This window comes from Panthera tigris, chromosome F3 (assembly GCF_018350195.1).
Source record: "Panthera tigris isolate Pti1 chromosome F3, P.tigris_Pti1_mat1.1, whole genome shotgun sequence".
In the NCBI taxonomy this organism is placed as follows: Eukaryota; Metazoa; Chordata; class Mammalia; order Carnivora; family Felidae; genus Panthera; species Panthera tigris.
Genome location: NC_056678.1, coordinates 53,865,976 through 53,884,565, shown reverse-complemented (window position 1 = coordinate 53,884,565; position 18,590 = coordinate 53,865,976). Strand labels below are relative to the sequence as shown.

Genomic DNA, 18,590 nt, shown 5'->3' with positions numbered 1-18,590 from the left:
GAAAAATCTATACACTGAAAGCTTTCTTTCATAAGAAAGCTTATGAAAGAAATTGAAGAAGACACAAAAAAATGGAAAAAGATTCCATGCTTCTGGATAAGAAGAACACACGTTGTTAAAATGTCTATACTACCCAAAGCAATCTATATATTCAATGCAATCCCTATCAAAATAACACCAGCATTCTTCACAGAGCTAGAACAAATAATCCTAAAATTTGTATGGAACCAGAAAAGACCCTGAAGAGCCAAAACGATCTTAAGAAAGAAAACCAAAGCAGGAGGCATCACAATCCCAGACTCCAAGCTATACTACAAAGCTGTAATCATCAAGACAGTATGGTACTGGCACAAGAACAGACACTCAGATCAATGGAAAAGAAAAGAGAACCCAGAAATGGACCCACAAACGTATGGCCATCTAATCTTTGACAAAGCAGGAAAGAATATCCAATGGAATAAAGACAGTGTCTTCGGCAAGTGGTGCTGGGAAAACTGGACAGTGACATGGAGAAGAATGAACCTGGACCACTTTCTTACACCATACACAAAAAGAAACTCAAAACAGATGAAAGACCTCAATGTAAGACAGGAAGCCATCAAAATCCTCGAGGAGAAAGCAAGCAAAAACCTCTTTGATCTTGCCTGCAGCAACTTCTTGCTCAACACGACTCCAGAGGCAAGGGAAACAAAAGTAAAAATGAACTACTGGGACCTCATCAAAATAAAAAGCCTCTGCACAGTGAAGGAAACAATCAGCAAAACTAAAAGGCAACTGACAGAATGGGAGAAGATATTTGCAAATGACATATCAGATAAAGGGTCAGTATCCAAAATCTATAAAGAACTTACCAAACTCAACACCCAAAACACAAATAATCCAGTGAAGAAATGGGCAAAAGACATGAATCGACACTTCTCCAAAGAAGACATCCAGATAGCCAACTGACACATGAAAAAATGCTCAACATCCCCCATAATCAGGGAAATACAAATCAAAACCACAATGAGATACCACCTTACACCTGTCAGAATGGCTAACATTAACAACTCAGGCAACAACAGATGTTGGTGAGGATGTGGAGAAAGAGGATCTCTTTTGCATTGTTGTTGACAATGCAAGCTGGTGCAGCCACTCTGGAAAACAGTATGGAGGTTCCTCAAAAAACTAAAAATAGAACTACCCTACCGCCCAGCAATTGCACTACTAGGCATTTATCCACAGGATACAGGTGTGCTGTTTCCAAGGGGCACATGCACCTCATGTTTATGGCAGCACTATCAACAATAGCCAAAGTATGGAAAGAGCCCAAATGTCCATCGGTGGATGAATGGATAAAGAAGAAGTGGTATATATGTACAATGGAGTATTACTCGGCAATCAAAAAGAATGAAATCTTGCCATTTGCAACTACGTGGATGGAACTGGAGGGTATTATGCTAAGTGAAATTAGTCAGAGAAAGACAAAAATCATATGATTTCACTCATATGTGGACTTTAAGAGACAAAACAGATGAATGTAAGGGAAGGGAACAAAAATAATATAAAAACAGGGAGGGGGGACAAAACCGAAGAGAATCATAAATATGGAGAACAAACTGAGGGTTACGGGAGGGGTTGTGGGAGGCGGGATGGGCTAAATGGGTAAGGGGCGCTAAGGAATCTACTCCTGAATCATTGTTGCACTATATGCTAACTAATTTGGATGTAAATGTAAAAAAATAAAAAATAAAACAAGTTATAATTTAAAAAAAGAGGAAATTACCACATACTACAATATGGATGAACCTTGAGGACATTATGCTAACTAAAAGAAACCAGTCACAGAAAGACAAATACTGCATGATTCCACATATATGTGCAATCTAGAGTCATTAAACACATGGAGTCAGAAAGTAGAATGTGGTTACCAGGAGCGGAGCTCAGGAGGGGGAATGGAGAGTTGCTATTGAATGAATATAGTTTCAATTTTGCAAGATGAAAAAGTTCTAGAGATCTGTTATACAACAATGTGCATTTAGTTAACAATCTGAACCATACATTTAAAAATAGTTAAGATGGAAAATTTTAAGTTCTGTGTTTTTTTTACCATAATTACAAAAATATGATGTAGAGAAGATATAATAAAATGCAGTAAACTTTTAAACCAGAGAAAGATTAAGGACTGTGTTAACTTAAAACAAACACAAATTTCAATTAATAATCACATAAAGATATATGTATAAAATATACATTTGTTAAACCAGAGTGAGATCATACTATCTGTCCTATCGTGCATCTTGCTTTCCTCACTTAACAACATGGCGGAGACATCTTTCCGTGGCAGTTAAGCATAGCCCAACTTCATTGTTTCGAAAGGCAGTATAGAATCCCACTGAATAAACCACAGCTTATGTGACCCATCTTTTAGCGGTGGATATTTAAGATTTTGCTGTTACAAAAAATGCTACTTGCCATTAATTGCCTTAGACTGCCAAGTAGTCCTTACACACTGGGTCTTTATCACTTGATTCACACCTAAGACTTTGCTTTCCTTCAAACAAGTACTACCGAATTCTAGTCCCATACCTGCAAAAATGGTGGTGTGGCAACTCCAGTCCTGTTTCTCTAATCGGAGCACTTGGCATCCACATTCCCTCTGGCAAAAGTGTTCTTGGGGCACCCGGGTGGCTCAGTTGGTTAAGCGTCCAACTCGTGATTTCAGTTCAGGTCGTGATCTCACAGTCCATGAGTTGGAGCCCCAAGTCAGGCTCTGCACTGATGGTGTGGAGCCCAGTAAGGATTCTCTCTCTCACCCTCTCTCTCTGACCCTTTAGAACTCTCTCTCTCCTTCTCTCTCAAAATAAATAAGCTTAAAAAAACAAACAAACATGTTCTTTGCAGGTTGCAAATTCAGGCAGGATTTTAAAACCTGAATTAGAGCTACTTTTAGGTGGATAAGAATCCTTTCATCTGTAGCACCCTGACTCTTCCTTTGTCAGACCATCAGCCATCAATGAGAAGTAGTATGAAGGATTACTGTCTAATAAATTTGGGACCTGTGTTGTGCAGATTACAATTGCATAATTAGAATTACGCTTTTGAGAGCTTCCAAATTCTCATGCGCCATATTCCTTTTCAGAAGCTTAGGCCTCAGAATTTGTAAATATGTTTTTTCCTCACACTTGAAATCCACCTTGCTAAAATCAGCATACATATCTGACTACACCAAACTTATTCCTCATTATTTAGCATAATGTTTAGTGACATTTGAAAATAATTAGAATATATGCTTTTATTAAGAAAATAGTAACTAGAAATATAGAATATGAAATTGTTCTCATTTATTTTTTAATGCTCAGGCTCCAGGCTCTGAGGTGACAGCACAGAGCCTGACGTGGGGCTCAAATTCGCAAACTGTGAGATCATGACCCAGGGTGAAGTTGAACACTTAACCAACTGAGCCATCCAGGCGCCCCTGCTTTATTATTAATATTTATAATTTCTTATGACTATCCACTATCTTGGACTTATGTAAATTTACTAAAACAGTTTCCCTGTTAGATTGTGACCCACATAAGGGCAGGGATATCCCTTGTTCTCTGTGTGCTTTGTTCCAGGTTCTAATTCCCCCAGTTGGCAGGGTGCCAGTCGTGGGTAGGTGGGTATTAAATACCTGGGAAAGGAATGAATATTCACTGATGATAGGGACAATGATAACATGGCAATTGTGTGGACATGAGAAGTATATGCATGTGCAATCATATAATATGTGCAGATGCACATTTATAACATGTTTTTACAATTACGTAATATAGGTGAACTATTTCAAAGGCAGCAGAAAGGCATCTCCCTCTTGGTCTGTGGAAGACACAAAGACCCAGTCACTTGGCATAAGATTTTCTCAGCCTGGTGATTTGTCAAGATTGTAAAGAGAGATAGCACGTGAAGCCGGAATCTGCTGTGCATGCCTCAGTGGGAAAGGGGTAGATTGTTACTTCCCTCAGAGTTGAGTAATGTCAAGATGGGCATAGGAAAGAGAGCCGGGTATGCACCGGACTGGGTCTTGGGGACTTCTTGAGAAGAGGAACCTTTGAAAACATTTTCCTAATTCAGCCTTTTATATGGGGCTGGCTTTTTGAGATTTTATATACAGATATATGCGAAGACATATCTGTATCAGTAAGTGTCAACAGGAACAGAAACAATTTAGGGAGTTAATGATCTTTGCAGGTGTATACGTAGTGCCATGAAGACAATAGAACATTGTTGGAAGAGTGTTTAGTTCAGTTTTTAAGCATATGTATGACGTCAGAAATGGGTAGAAGAGAAAAAGTTAGCTGTAGAACTTTTATACAGGATATAGGAGATCCTATATCCTATATCCTATAGGATATAGTATCTATATAGATACTATATCCTATAGGATATAGATACTATATCCTATGTTGTCCTTCACATTGAGAGATGATAAGAAAGATGGGGCACCTGGGTGGCTCAGTTGGTTAAGCGCCTGACTTCGGCTCAGGTCATGATCTCACAGTTCGTGGGTTTGAGCCCCATGATGCGCTCTGTGCTGACAGCTCAGAGCTGGAGCCTGCTTCCGATTCTGTGTCTCCCTCTCTCTCTCTCGGCTCCTCCTCCACTCATGCTCTGTCTCACTCTCTCTAAAGTAATTAAACATTAAAAAAAATTTAAGAGATAAGAAAGAAACTTTTATAATATATGTGTGTGAAGGTGTATGTGCAAGTACTGATTCACCTATACAAAGAAAGAAGTATTTGATTTCCCAGCAATGCTAATAGTCATGGTAGTAGTAATAGCTGCCACTTGTAACCGTCTGTCAGGTACTTTAATCCTCACAACTAGTCCATGAAATGGGTATTGCTGTCCTACCGTTCAGATGTGGAAACCCAGACTTATAAGCAATAATCACTCAAGACAACGGGTTAAGTAGGAATGTAATACAACACAAGGTGTGAATGACTCAAGTTCATGATTTTGTTCACTGTACTCTCCTGCCTCTGCTTTTTGCAAAACAAGCTCATAATTCAATATTCCATCAAGCCATGTGGGGAAAAAAAAAGTTTTTAGATACTTTTACTTGTTTGATGCCTTATTCTCAGTGCCAAATCTCAAAATTCTTAAGATCTCTGTTCTGATTTTTCTCTGGTTTTAAAGAAATAACTATTTTTTAAAACTTCTTCTTTTGAAATAACTTTATTTTTAAACAGCCAAAATGTGATTCTATTTTCTTTCCTGGAAATGCTCCGTTTTAATAGGAGAAATGGATTATGGAATTCAGTGAATCACTTAGGAAAACTGCTTGACAGTTTTGAGCAAACCTTGTGTAACTTTTATGAAACACCTCCAATCAGTTTGTCAGGTACAATCTCCCAAGCACAATCTTTTTTAGATTCCGTTGATTCCATTTTTAGGAGCGCATAACAGTAATAAGGCATGATTCCACAATGTGAAAGCTGTTCTCTCTTTTCCTTTTTAATTGAAGGATCAAGTATTCACACAGGGAGATATCTGCCACAATCAATCATCATCTGGACCTTGGGGGAAAACCCACGGTTGATATTCACATTGCCATGATGTACTGGAAAAAACAAACAAATATGTTCGGAGCATCTATATTCACTATACATGTTATTTTTATGACACACTAAAGCACTGTTGTTTAATTCTTATAGTAAACAGAATCCTTCAGTGTAAATAGAGATACCTTGTATTAAATTTACATTGTATTGTACTTGTATTGAATTTCCTTGGTTATATATGACAACCTATTGAGCACCCTAGGAAATACAATTTGACATAACATGATGAAGAGGCACAAAGATATATATCCCAGAGGATGTGCTTTATGGACAATTATGATTCAGCTTCCCCGTGAAAATTAAACACCTTAAAAATTCTACCATTGTGGAAAGCAAAAGGCGTAAACTTGAAACTGCTTACACGGGAGAGCCGATGGGAATTAACTATGCATTTTGTGGATTATCCACTGAAGAACTAAACGTGTACACCTGGGTTAGATAACCTGATCCCCCTTACCACATAGCATAATATTGTTGCATTTTGTTACAGCTATCTTACACATTATTAGCACAGGAGAATAAGCAAGAGAAAAGCCCAAAAAGCACAAAACAGGGAAATATCATAAAATACATTACCATAATTGTTTTAAGTTAGGTGTATATATCTTTGGACTCTCTGGTTCCGCTCTCCTCCCTTCCACTCAGTCCTGTAGCCTACAAGGCTGCCCTTTCCTCACCGCGTCAATGGGCTTCCTCTCTCTCTGGCTTCCTTTTGCTTTGTCCCTGGGAGGCAGCAGCAGCAAGAGACACAAGGCTGGGAGGAGAATGGAGTCTCAGAATTTAAAGACTTTGTTTCCATTCTTCCTGGTTCTGGGCTCCAGGGCCTTATTGCTCCACCAGAGACTCATAGTTCATGAGTTCAAGCCCCCCATCAGGCTCTGTGCTGACAGCATGGAGCCTGCTTGGGATTCTCTCTCTCTCTCTCTCTCTCTCTCTCTCTCTCTCTCTCTCTTCTCCTTTGCTGCTCATGTGTATGCACTCTCTCTCTCTCAAAATAAACAAATAAACATTAAAAAAAAACCTTTCTCAAACTTTTTTCTCAAACTCTCTAAAGGAAAAGTGAAACTCTTTTTTGCCTTGAAGGGGTTTTCCTGAGGATTGATAGCACTTGATTTTAAAACATGAATACCGTTAAATTTTCAGCATAAACTTGCTCTGACTTTCCAGTGTTTGCCTCTTCTTACCTTTCATGCTTCCCTACACAACAGTTTTTGTTTTGTATTTTAATTAAATGTTCTATTTTCAGATAGCTATAGATTCACATGCAGTTGTTAAGAAATTATGCAGAGAGATCTCATTGACCTTTGCCCACTTTTCCCGAAAGGCATCATCTCTCAAAAGCATAGTGCACTATCACAACTATGATTTTGTCACTGGTACAAAACAGAGGGGTGACTTTTTTTTCAACCCTCCAACTGACAGACAGAACCTCCTTTAGCCAGTAGCATAAGTTAGTAAGTTAGTTCTTTGGTAGCAGGCTTTTGTGGGTTTTTCACGGCTAACTTCACAGTCCATCTCAGAATGAGGCAGAGAGACCCTCTTCTTTTTTGACTCGTGACCTGTTACACCATACTGCAGTCTAATCCACCTCAGCCCTAAGTGTCATAAATTTGTTATATTAAAGAGGAAAAAGTATGTAAAACTGTTAAAGGTGTTTCTGTCTTATAATTCCACACTGCTGCTTCCTGTGGTATTCCCACATCCCTGCCTCAGTTACAACTAGTTACTATATATTCAGGAAAAGGTGCCTTTAAAAATTATTTTTCTCTTTGTGAGATATTTAGCTGCCCTTCTTTACCCCACCTCCATGGTCTTCCCTACTCCAATCATTTGCAATTAATGCGACTCTAGATTAATTCTTCTAAATATGACGTTTATTTGCCCCTGGTCAGAACACCAAGATGTCCATGGTTCTCCCGTGCATCATAAAATCCCAAATCCTTGGGGGAGCATTCAAGGCCCAGACCTCCTTTTGAAGGCTTATTTTCTGTTAGATTTTAACCAGTTACGACAATAACAACAAAACACCGATCTGTTCTGGATATCTTTACTGTACCTTGCGCTTTCTTGCTTCTAGGCATTGGTAAATGCCATGTTCCCACCAAGAACATCTTCCTGAGCTATGACCTTTTCACATTTCACCTTTCACAGAAGACCCATGGTAGACCCAGCTGTTTTGTACAGAAGGCCCAGCTACTCTAAAAAGCTTTTAGGACTCACTGTAGCCCAGTGATTGCCCCTGCTTGAAGTTCCTGTATGTCTACGCCATTTGTTGGGCATAACGTTTTTGTGGCACTTATCACTTTTATTCAACTCTTGAATTTTTGTTTAATTAGACCTGTGTTTAACCCTTTTCTTCTATAAATCCAGATATTATTTCTTATCCTTTCTATCCCCCAAAGTACCAAGTATTGTACCTTTCAGGAATGGACTTCCGATACATGTATATTATTTTTCAGTTAGGCTCAACTGAGTTGCTTTTAGGGCCAGAATGTGTTCATCAGTTCTTAAATTGAGAGGAATTCCTAAATATTTTAGTAGAGAAAGTTAGGCTGCAAATGAAGAGGAACAGGGGCAGTAGGGGGATGAGATTGTCAGGTTCCAACCCTGATTTGATAATGATTTGCGTGACCTTGGGAAATAGCCTCTCTAAGACTCCCTTCCCTTAACTCTACAACAAGGCAAATAACACTTCTTATTTCTTGGTGTTGTTAATGGAAATAATTCACATAAAGCATATAGCCTATTGTCTGATTCAAAGTAAGTGTTCAGTATATTTTTAAGTAATAAGGTGTTTTATAATTTCAAAAACACTTACACAGCATTTTAAGAACCTGGCATTTTAGTTTTCCCAAAGCTACTCATCTGTGTCCTGTATTCTACTCAAAGAAGTGTCTCCTTAGGCTTCACTTAAAATTTCCACTGGATTATATTCATTAGTTATTGTAATACACCTTGGGAATCTGAAGTCAATGCAAATTGTTGTCTTAGTGCATATTTTATACTTATTATTTACTAAATGTATGTTTTTAGAACTGAATCATACAATATTTCATATAATACTCATTTTATTTACATCAAAAAGTCTACTAAGGAGGACAAGTGATGACATCTGCCTGCATATCTTGGTAAGAAATGGATCGTTATTTTCAAATTGCATCTCTTATTGTCTACGAATTTACCAGGAAGTTTGGCTGTATGTTCTTAACTCAGGAATTTAGAGTTAATGGCCTTACCCAAACCAGATCAAAGGAAATGCACTTGTCTCAGGCTCCTTTGTGTGGCAAATGTAGACACCAGCTCTAAATCATATGGTATCCCACTTTGGCCTGACCTTGAGATACTGTGATTAGCTGGTGAGACCTGGATGCTAGGGCAGAAAACCCAGAGAGACCAGCATCACAGGTCTGTTCCACCCTCGCAACATGTTTACATTGATCCCGGCTTCCTGATCTTGGGGTGGGAAACTCTCATCTTCCTAGTACGCAGAGAAGGCCTGATTGATCACTGATTACATGGGGCATGTTCAGATATGTGTTCTGAAAAATGGCCCTCTGTCTGCAGTGCGAAGAATGAACTGTACGGGAGCATGAATAATGCATCAGAACTTGTAGGTGGCTCTTATTTTCAGGTATGCGATGATGGTAGACTGGACTCCGTGGCCGTGGGCATGGAGATAGGTGAAGACCAATTGGGAATGTACAGTCTATAAGTCTCAGTAATGGCGTTGGTATGGTTGGGGAGGGAGAGGAAAGTCTCCAATATGACTTAAAGGTTAGACTATCCTCACCCAGTGTATACTTGGATTCTACAATTTGGATCTACAATTGATTTTTTTAACTCTTCCTACAAATGCTGTCAAATAGTGGTTACGTACAGAATAGTGGGTAACTCAGTATTGTGTGTGCGTGTGTGTGTGTGTGTGTGTGTGTGTGTGATCTCACCTGCACGCAAGATGGACTTCAGTCTTACCCACCTCTCAAGGTGATGCATCCTAGATACTAAAAAGTTTCTGAGCAGTTGAATTAACTGTCACAAATCTCACTTAATTTTATTCTCAGCTCATTTTCCATGTACTCATCTTACTCTAAGCCCTTCTTTTAGTAACTGTCTATTATTTCTTTATCCATAGTTCCAGATGTCATGGTTATCTAGTTTCTTAGCATAGCTTGCTAGGGGTTGGCTTGCTCGAGTCAGGCAGACAAAACAAAAAAGAAATTTTTGAGAGACTGTCAGTGAGGGAGGAAGGAGGAGGAACTCAAAAAGCAGGCACAAGAATGGATTAAGTACAGCCACAGAGTGATGTGAAGGGTGAAACCTAAGTAAGTACCCCGTATCTCATCAGTCCCTGAGGGTGTTACTGAATTAGAGAATATAGTCTTTGATGTCCATAATGCACAGATTGAGTCATCACAAGATGATTCAATTATATTCATTATAATCTGTGTGGGAACACAGGTAAGTACTGTGGAGTCCTTGCTAGAAAGATTTCCTTTAAAAATGGTTAAGATTCTTAAAGTTTGTACTTAAGGAATGAGATTTAGTTATAAAAAAATTAACTTCTATGAAATATGTCATTTCCCAATAGGTCAGATAAATGAGATATTATGCACATAATCCTAGCATAAAAGAAATTCCCTGTTCCCCAATTATGTAAGAAAACGGAAATATTGATTTGGGTACTTTCTATCTCATTGTTGAGAAGCAGGTCAAGCAGATAGCATTTCAAGGGTCTCACAATTTCTTTAAGAGCTTCTGCAACACATTATTTGCACAGAAGATTTTTTTGGTGAGGATTAAGTGATTGTTTAGCAGAACGCCTGGCCCGTCATAATTTCTTATCATTATTATTACTGTGATTTTATCCATTTTTCTTCTCTTAAATTTTCTGTGACTGGCTTTACACTATATATCTTACATTTCTTAGTTTTGATTCACTTGTGCTTTTGTGTGTCAGGTATTAAATGGCAGTAAATTGAATACTCTCTGTAAGGATTCTCAGAGTTCTCACAGACAGTCATACTAGAATAAAGGAAAACAGATGTTGGCAGCTGTACTTTTTCTTGTGTAGCCATAGGGCTCGCATACAAAGTTATCCTCAGAGGGGAAAAGGAGCCAGAGCAGTAGCTTTATTTCAAAAGTATTAGCTCATTTAAATATAAACAACTTTAATCCTAAAGGATGTACTGACCAAGATCTACCTAGTAAAACAGAAAATGTGCTAGAAATAAGACTTTATTCATTTATTTATGTTCATTTATTTTGAGAGAGAGAGAGAGATAGCACAAGTAGGGGAGAGGCAGAGAGAGGGAGAAAGAGAATCCCAAGCAGGCTCTGCACCACAGGGCACTATAGGTGCAAAGCCTGATGCAGGGCTCGAACTCACGAATCATGAGACCATGACCTGAGCCGAAACCAAGAGTCAGGTGCTTAACTGACTGAGCCACCCAGGCACCTCAAGACAGACTATATTTAATATAAGGAATTGGTTACAAATGCGTTGGAAAGGCTGTAGAAGCAAAACAGGTGATTTGCAGAGAGCTGCTAACTTCCCCGGTCTTCTGGCTTCCAAGTCTGCCTCAGCAACTGCTAGCCGCAGGATTTGCTGATCTGATGCTTGAACCCACAAGAGGCGCTGCCCCAGCCTGAGCTCCAGTGCCAGCCAGAGTCCACTACTGAAGAAGCTGGAAATGCAGAAGAGACATATCTGCTGCCTAGACTGCTTGAGGCCACAGCTGCTTTGCCCCTCTGCTGACCTCACAACAGTCAGCGAAAGCCTCAGCTCTCGGAACTGGAAGCTGGACATTTTCTTTCGTCCTGTTCCTGCCCTCCTTGCAGTGCCTCCCATTGTGAAATCAAGGAGGAAGCCAACAAACAAGATGGCCGCAAATGTAGAGCATGGGCTCTTAGGCTTAGCATACAGAGGAGACCGTAGATGTGGGGATGTAGGTAGATGAATTCGATGAATAACCAGCTTAGTCAGCACCCGTACACATTCCTCTTCCTTCCATTACCTTCTGTGACCAGCAGTAATCACTACATGCTTCTCCCTGACATCCTACTGTGCTTTGTACAATGCAAATGCTCTCACCCTCTGTCACCATATTCCCATCTGGGTAGTGTGAATTCCCCCTTGAATTTAGACACAGCCCTCTTGGATTGTCTGCAACTTAAAAACTAAGATAGAATGAATACCCACTAACTTTCTTTATATAAATCAGTAGGGAAAAGGAGGAGAGAAAATTCGTTATTACGTACAAATCTTTATGTAATATGCAAAAATAAGGCATAGTAACACCTACAGTTCTCACTTCCATAACTAGCATAAGGTCACAGTTGATATTTATGACTTCTTCCCTTTGCCCTCGGCCAGTAGCTCATCTGTTTAGGATTTTTGACCTAGTAAGGCAACCTGAACCTTCATTACTAAAAGGTTTACATGCTTAGTGTCCGTGTGCAGCAGGAAGCTAATTTCTATGTACTATTTTTTTTTCTTGCCTGTTGATGTAGTTGCATGAGGGTCCCAAATTGCCAAGTAATGTTCTCAGTTTCCAATTTAGTGGTATCTAAATTGCAGCCCGCAACATAGTATTCCTCTTTGTGGCTAGAGAAAGCAAAAATATTTTCTGTAGGTTATTAAGTGTAATAGTGAGAGGAAACACTCTGAGGACCTTCTCTTGATTTTCATTTTTATATTTCTCACTAAAGAAAAGCCAGCATCAAATACTGACCCCCTAGTTAAAATCAGATGCAGCATCCTGTAGGAACCACCCCTCCCCCCAAATCCACAGGCATTATCACCCAGCCTAGGCTATAATGTAGGTCTCAGTAGGCTGTTCCAGCAATATCTTAGGGTACAGGTTGATGGTGTATATTGTAAGATTAGTAACTTTTATGGTGTTAGCTCACACCTTACTTCTCTTGTTATAAACTGATTTTCATATCAAAAGCAAAGTTGTGAAGGATAGCCCAACAATGAGTGCAGCATTCTAGAAATTTGTAGATGATGGTGCTGCCGAACATCGTGAGCAGGTTTGTGAAGTGAGCAATTCCCTCCCAGGAGAATGGGACGGACACTGGTGAAAAGCTCCTGGTGTCATGGTCCCACCAGTAATGCTTTCCCTGATGTGTTGATGGGTGAAGGTTTGATCATCCTTCAGGACATTAATGAGACCAAATCTGGTGTTCCTAGTCTAAGATTGAGGCATCCTGGAAACCAGCTTAATTCTTTGGAACCTTGACTTTATTAGAATCTTTTGTTTCAAAACTCATTCCTTCTCCAAATCTTCTATCTTGGAGCTATTTTTTAATATCATCTTTTTACCAAGTCTCCTTTCATATTTCAGGTAGCTAGGTATCTGTCTTTCCTGTAGCCTTACATTTTCCCTCTATATTGGATGCTGATACTTTTACTATGCTGCATGTTCATTAATTTATTAATTCAATCAATAGATATTAAGTGCCTACTATGTTTTTGGCATGGTGCTAAGGTCTAGAAATACACAGGTGAGGAAGAGTCAAGATTGCTTTCAGGATCCTATAGTCAAGCAATTAAATACCACTGTGAAATTAATTTTACTTTGAAAGAGGTTCTGATTTGGGCACGTAAGCAAAATTTTGTTTCTCATAGTATAATGCTTCATCAGTTTGGGGATTCTGTAATTCCAGTGAACATAGATTTCTGTCTTCCTTTAAAATGCAAATATGTTGATTGAATAATTCAAATGATTATATTCAATAACCATGTAATTTCTTATATCTCTACTAGTTGATTTCATGAAAAGATACATAACTTTCCTTCTGATAAAAATTTAATTGATCATTACAAACAGCAAATCATAGTTTCTCCAAAACATTCATGATTGTCCCATGAATAGAATTTGTGCAATTTGTGCCTGGCTTTTATGTTTAGGTTATGAAATATTGTAGTTGAGGGCATGGGTTCTGGAGCCAGACTTCCTGACCAGATTCAAATCCTGACTCCACCACTTGCCAGTTACATGACTTTGAGCAAGTTACTTAATAGGTCTGTGTCTGGATTTCCTCATCTATAAAATGGTGATGATAATAACACTGCCTCTCTTCTGGTAATGCTGCTAGGAGAGGGTCAAAAAGGAGTTTATATACAACAGGTGCTTAGAACAGTGCTTGACATATCCTGAGTAATATACAATGCATTAACAAATAAGGTCATTTGACTTCTAGAGCATGTCGATTCAGGATATCATTTTAGAAAGCAATAAAAATTCTAAATGTACTTAATCTATTCATATTTGATCTGGAACGCAGACGGTAGTAGCTAACATGATGTGATAGGAAGAGTCCGTACTGGGACTCCTAGGTCCTATTTCTGTCTCTCTACTAATCAGCTTAACACTTTGATATTTAAGGGTTTAATGCCTGTCTTATCCTTCCGAAAGAGACAGGGTTTAGACCAGGGAAAATACCAGATATCGTAGTTTAGTAATTCCATGAAATTAGAAATCCCATCAGTAAGCGCTTGCTTTCTTAAGACATTCTTTGCTGTTGTCTCGTAAGTCACACTAAAAGCCAATTATTGTCTTCCCAGGTGTTATCACAAGCTATGGACTATATCTAGATGGTATATTAATTCACAATTCCTCAGAACTCAGCTGTCATGCTTATGGATTTGCTCCTTGGAGCTTACATTCCTTCAGAGTCCAAGCATGCACGGCCAAAGGTTGTGCTCTGGGCCCACTGGTGAGTATGTGCATTTACATTCTGGGAATGTACCGAATGTCAGATGACAGGGAATATCAAGGAAGAAGTAAGTGGTGGTGACTCACTCCCTGCACAGCTAGGCTTTCAAGCAGGATAGGAGATGTTCTTTTTATAAAATTTTACTTAAGAGTTAGTAAGAAAGAGTTTATATTCAACATAAATTTCAAGACCGCCCATAGGTCTAGTGAAGGACAAAATCTATATCTCACTGACATTTTTAAAGGCAAGTTGGCCAGTTTAGCAGAAATACATACAATTTTGTTTAATTGGGTGACTTATTTTGAGTAGATGTTTTTCTCTCTAATAATGGCCTCAACAGCTAAGTAAGTTATGAGTAAAAAGTAAAAATAATTAAAAGTCCATAATTGCCAAAATATGGCAACATTACCGCCCAGCAAGTAGGTCAATCAATTAAAAGGTTGAGCTTGCCTCAACTCTTAGAATCAAATGTATTTATATCATTAATGTGATATAGTTTCAAAGAACAGTATTTAAAATTGCATTGATATTAGCTTTTGATATCCACATTTCAGAAATCTATAGTGTATATCTATACTTCATTAGCAGTTAAGAGATTGACAGATTGTGCTCTTTATTTTTTATATAATTTTTAAAACTCAATAGTACATAATTGTCATAGACTAGCATGACATTCTTTAGGTTCAAAACATCCCATTTTATGTTTTGTGCATTTTCCTTAATTAGATTTAGCTTCTTTTAAGGGAAATGCTCATTACTTTTAGATATTTTTTGGCAATGTTTGCTAATGCTCTATCATTTTAATGCACTCTGTCTTCATTGAAGAGTGTATTATATAAATATTACCTTGAAAAACAGCTCTACAGTTTAATTTTGGCTTCCTTATTTTTGATCACACCTCCCATTTCGTTGCAAAGATTGGTTGCCTTCCAAACTGCTAACATCATCTATCGGTGGAGCTGAGCTGTAGTCTTTATTGCCATTAAGTATTTTATAGCTCAGACCCTCTGATGGTTACTTACTCTTAAAAGCAGGAATGGCAATAGGCCAGCTTTTCTTCTCCATTCAAAAGAAAAGAAAAAGAAACATGAGCACACTTCACATGAGCTCGAAACCTAGACTTTTTCAAAAATACAAACTGCAAATTGGTTCTGGCTACTGAATTGGCTCCCACACTGTCCCTTGATGTTCTGGCAACTTTAAACAAGGGGGACATGGTTATTGATCTGCAGCCGGTGCAGGTAAGACAGTAGGCGATGTTAACCTTAAGAAATCAAATGCCACAATGCCCTGATGGGAAGGGGGAAAACAGAATTGGATTGTAAAACCTGCTCTGCCATGGCCTCAGACATTCCAGACTCAGTCCTGGGGTAAAAGCGCAGCTATTTTCTTCTCTTGGTACTTTTTTTTTTTTATCATATGCTCAGTATGCAAATGCTTTTCCCAAGTCAATGATCCATCTCTAATCACTGGGATTGAACAGCGTCTTTATTTAGAACAAGTCAACTATATGCTGCCAGGAAGTTAAAACCTATGGTCTTCGAGTGATTTCTAAAATATTTTTGTACCAGTTACAGTACATACTGTACCCTGAAGAGATTACATACATGAATATTCCAAATCTCCCTGGATATCTACCACAATCGTGAAGGATAATACAGATTCAGATACGTACATCACTTAAGGGTGTTCTTTATCTCAAGCCCAATGTTATAACAAATGTTTTGTTGAAATAAAAAAAAAAAAGTCATGGTTTCTATTTTTAAATCTTTTGCTGGCAGAAATTGACAAATTAAGTTTTGAGAATCAAACTTTTGCTCACCTCACAGCATTTTTAAATGATAATTCTTGGATTTTAGAAAGAGAAGCCTGTTTATTTTGCATCTTTTATATATTTATTATCATTGTTTTTCATGCATGCAGGGAATACTATTCTCTGTTTTTGGTGACAGATATGCTCTGGTCCTGAACGTAGTATGGGTCACCCTCAAAATCGGCAAGTTGATATAATAAAGGGAAAAAATTGTAAAAAGGACAAAGTCTATAAAATAGAATACTTAAAAAATAAAAATGCATACATATATCGTATTTCTACCATTTTAATGCAATATTAGCTCAATGTGTTTTGTTTTTAGCCTAAGTTTGTGACCTGTTGTTTGTGATTAAGAATGAACTGCTCTATACCCATCTTCAAGTTCAGTTCTCATTCATTTACACGTGTATTTGGCTCTTCAAGAAATCAGTGTTAAAAACAATTTATAATGCTTTTGATCCTACTTTTAAGATGCTAATAGGCATTGTCAAATTTAATCCAGTAATTGGGGTTTTATTAATGTTGGAGATAATGAAAAATTAACAGAAAATGCAACAGAGAATTACTTTTTAAAAGGTTTCTCTGCTTTCAATGATATTGTTGAATTAGATTAGAGAGAAACCCTTCACGTTTTGTGTCTCTATAATAAGATGCATTGAATTTGTCCATAGAATAATCACTTGGCTTTTTTTTTTTCTTTTTTTCCCCACTTAGCCAACGTTAGACAACCCTAGTGGAGTCTAAGATTGGGAATTTTATGACTGTGTCTGGCCTTGGAACATTCATTGGATTCAATTCTCCAAGGACCCTTTTAAGGATGAAATGTGAAACTATAGGTCACTGCAGTGTGATACGGTTAAAAAGCTGCTTTGGTTTCTTGATGATAGTATATTTCTACACATAAACACACCTAAACGAACATACACACATTCTCACCTTTTCACATTTATTTTTCACAAAGAAACAAATTAGTTATTTAGGACATTTAAATCTTAATGGCAATATGCAATTCACAAGAAAATCCTATATGGGAAATCTACCCTAAACCTGCTATTATTCCCTGTGCCTCCTTGGGAAACATACTTCTTCTATGAAACCTCAGAATTTTCAACTATTACAACAGGTGAAAAAAAAGCACCCACTTTAAAAGGGATTGCTGTAAAATTTTAAATGAAATATTTACACAACGATTTCTGGTACATGGTAAGAGTTTTATTAAGGATGAAAATTTTATTAAAATGTTTGTATGTTTTCATTGCGCATTTGTTCTCAAAAAAATTTTTATTTTCTGTGTCAAGGGAGGTTTCCAGGTAAAAGCCAAGCTGGCCTTCCACTATATCTTTTCCTTCACATTCTTTTTTAAGGCAAGGTAGATAAATAGTAGGTAATTTTTTTTTAAAGATTGAGTCAAAGCAAAATAGTACAATTGCCAAATTTAATGTAGCATAAAAACTGAGGTATTTATCCAGATACTTAAGGAAATTTTTAAAATATATCATTTTGAATTAACCAGATATTTGAGGATAATAATATAATTATCTGGAATTGCCCTTAATTCTTCAACTTTTGAATCTCATTTTACTTGGAACCCTTTTAAAATCATTTTCTATGCAATAATTTGAATTATATACATAGACATAATGAAAGCAATTGCATTGTTATGAAATATTAAAATGATGAATTGATATTTTTTCAGTCAAGTTTCTTTACCATTTTTTGTACCTAGCTATTAGACTAAAAAAAAAAAAATAATGAGTAGGAGTTATAGATCTAAAGAACCCCATAGCCTTTCTCAGATGAAAATAAAACATGTCGTGACCTCATACTTATTAAAAATTAACACTCTGTCTTTTTCACATTTATTTTCATAATTGGGAAAGTGTATTCGCCCTAACAAATGAAGGTTTCATAATTGAGAATATTTGCCTGCCTAAGGATTTCGTGTTTGATCACCTTCTTGTGAGGCATGAGCCTGTACTTTAAGAATAAGGTCAAAATTATCAACATATTCAATAAACCTTAAAAGGTCAAACATTTATGAGTGATGCTTATGAGGTTGTGGTGATTAGTTAACAAATTTAAGCCAGTTCTTAGAAGAGGCCGACGTATTCTGAATCCCTTTCTAATTTCTTGCCACTTTCATCATCCTCTGGTCATCTAGTCATTTTCTCGATTTAGCTACTAAAATCTTCCTGGCCCCTGTGCAGTTAGGGATTACATTTTATTTCAAAGTTCTTCTCTTTAATTCATCTTTTGCTCTTTTCTGCATAGGTTTCTTAACACTATATTAATGAAATTTTCAACTTTTTTTTTGTGATTATACCTTAGGGATGGAATCACTCGGGCACATTTATTTCTTGATGTCTGGCATGATACCACCTTTCAGTATCTGGTAGCAACACAGCTCAGAGAACTCTGTGTGTGTGTGTGTGTGTGTGTGTGTGTGTGTGTGTGTGTGTGCATGTGCGCGC

At 37.6% G+C, this 18,590-nt stretch overlaps 1 protein-coding gene across 1 annotated transcript in view; it reads left to right on the top strand.

The window, feature by feature from the left end:
* USH2A (usherin) overlaps positions 1 to 18,590 on the top strand; it is a 767,091-nt gene that overhangs the window by 426,074 nt on the left and 322,427 nt on the right. The window contains exon 37 of the mRNA XM_042976063.1: positions 14,155 to 14,306. Within this exon, the coding sequence (XP_042831997.1) occupies positions 14,155 to 14,306 (152 nt within the window). The remainder of the gene's footprint in view (positions 1 to 14,154; positions 14,307 to 18,590) is intronic.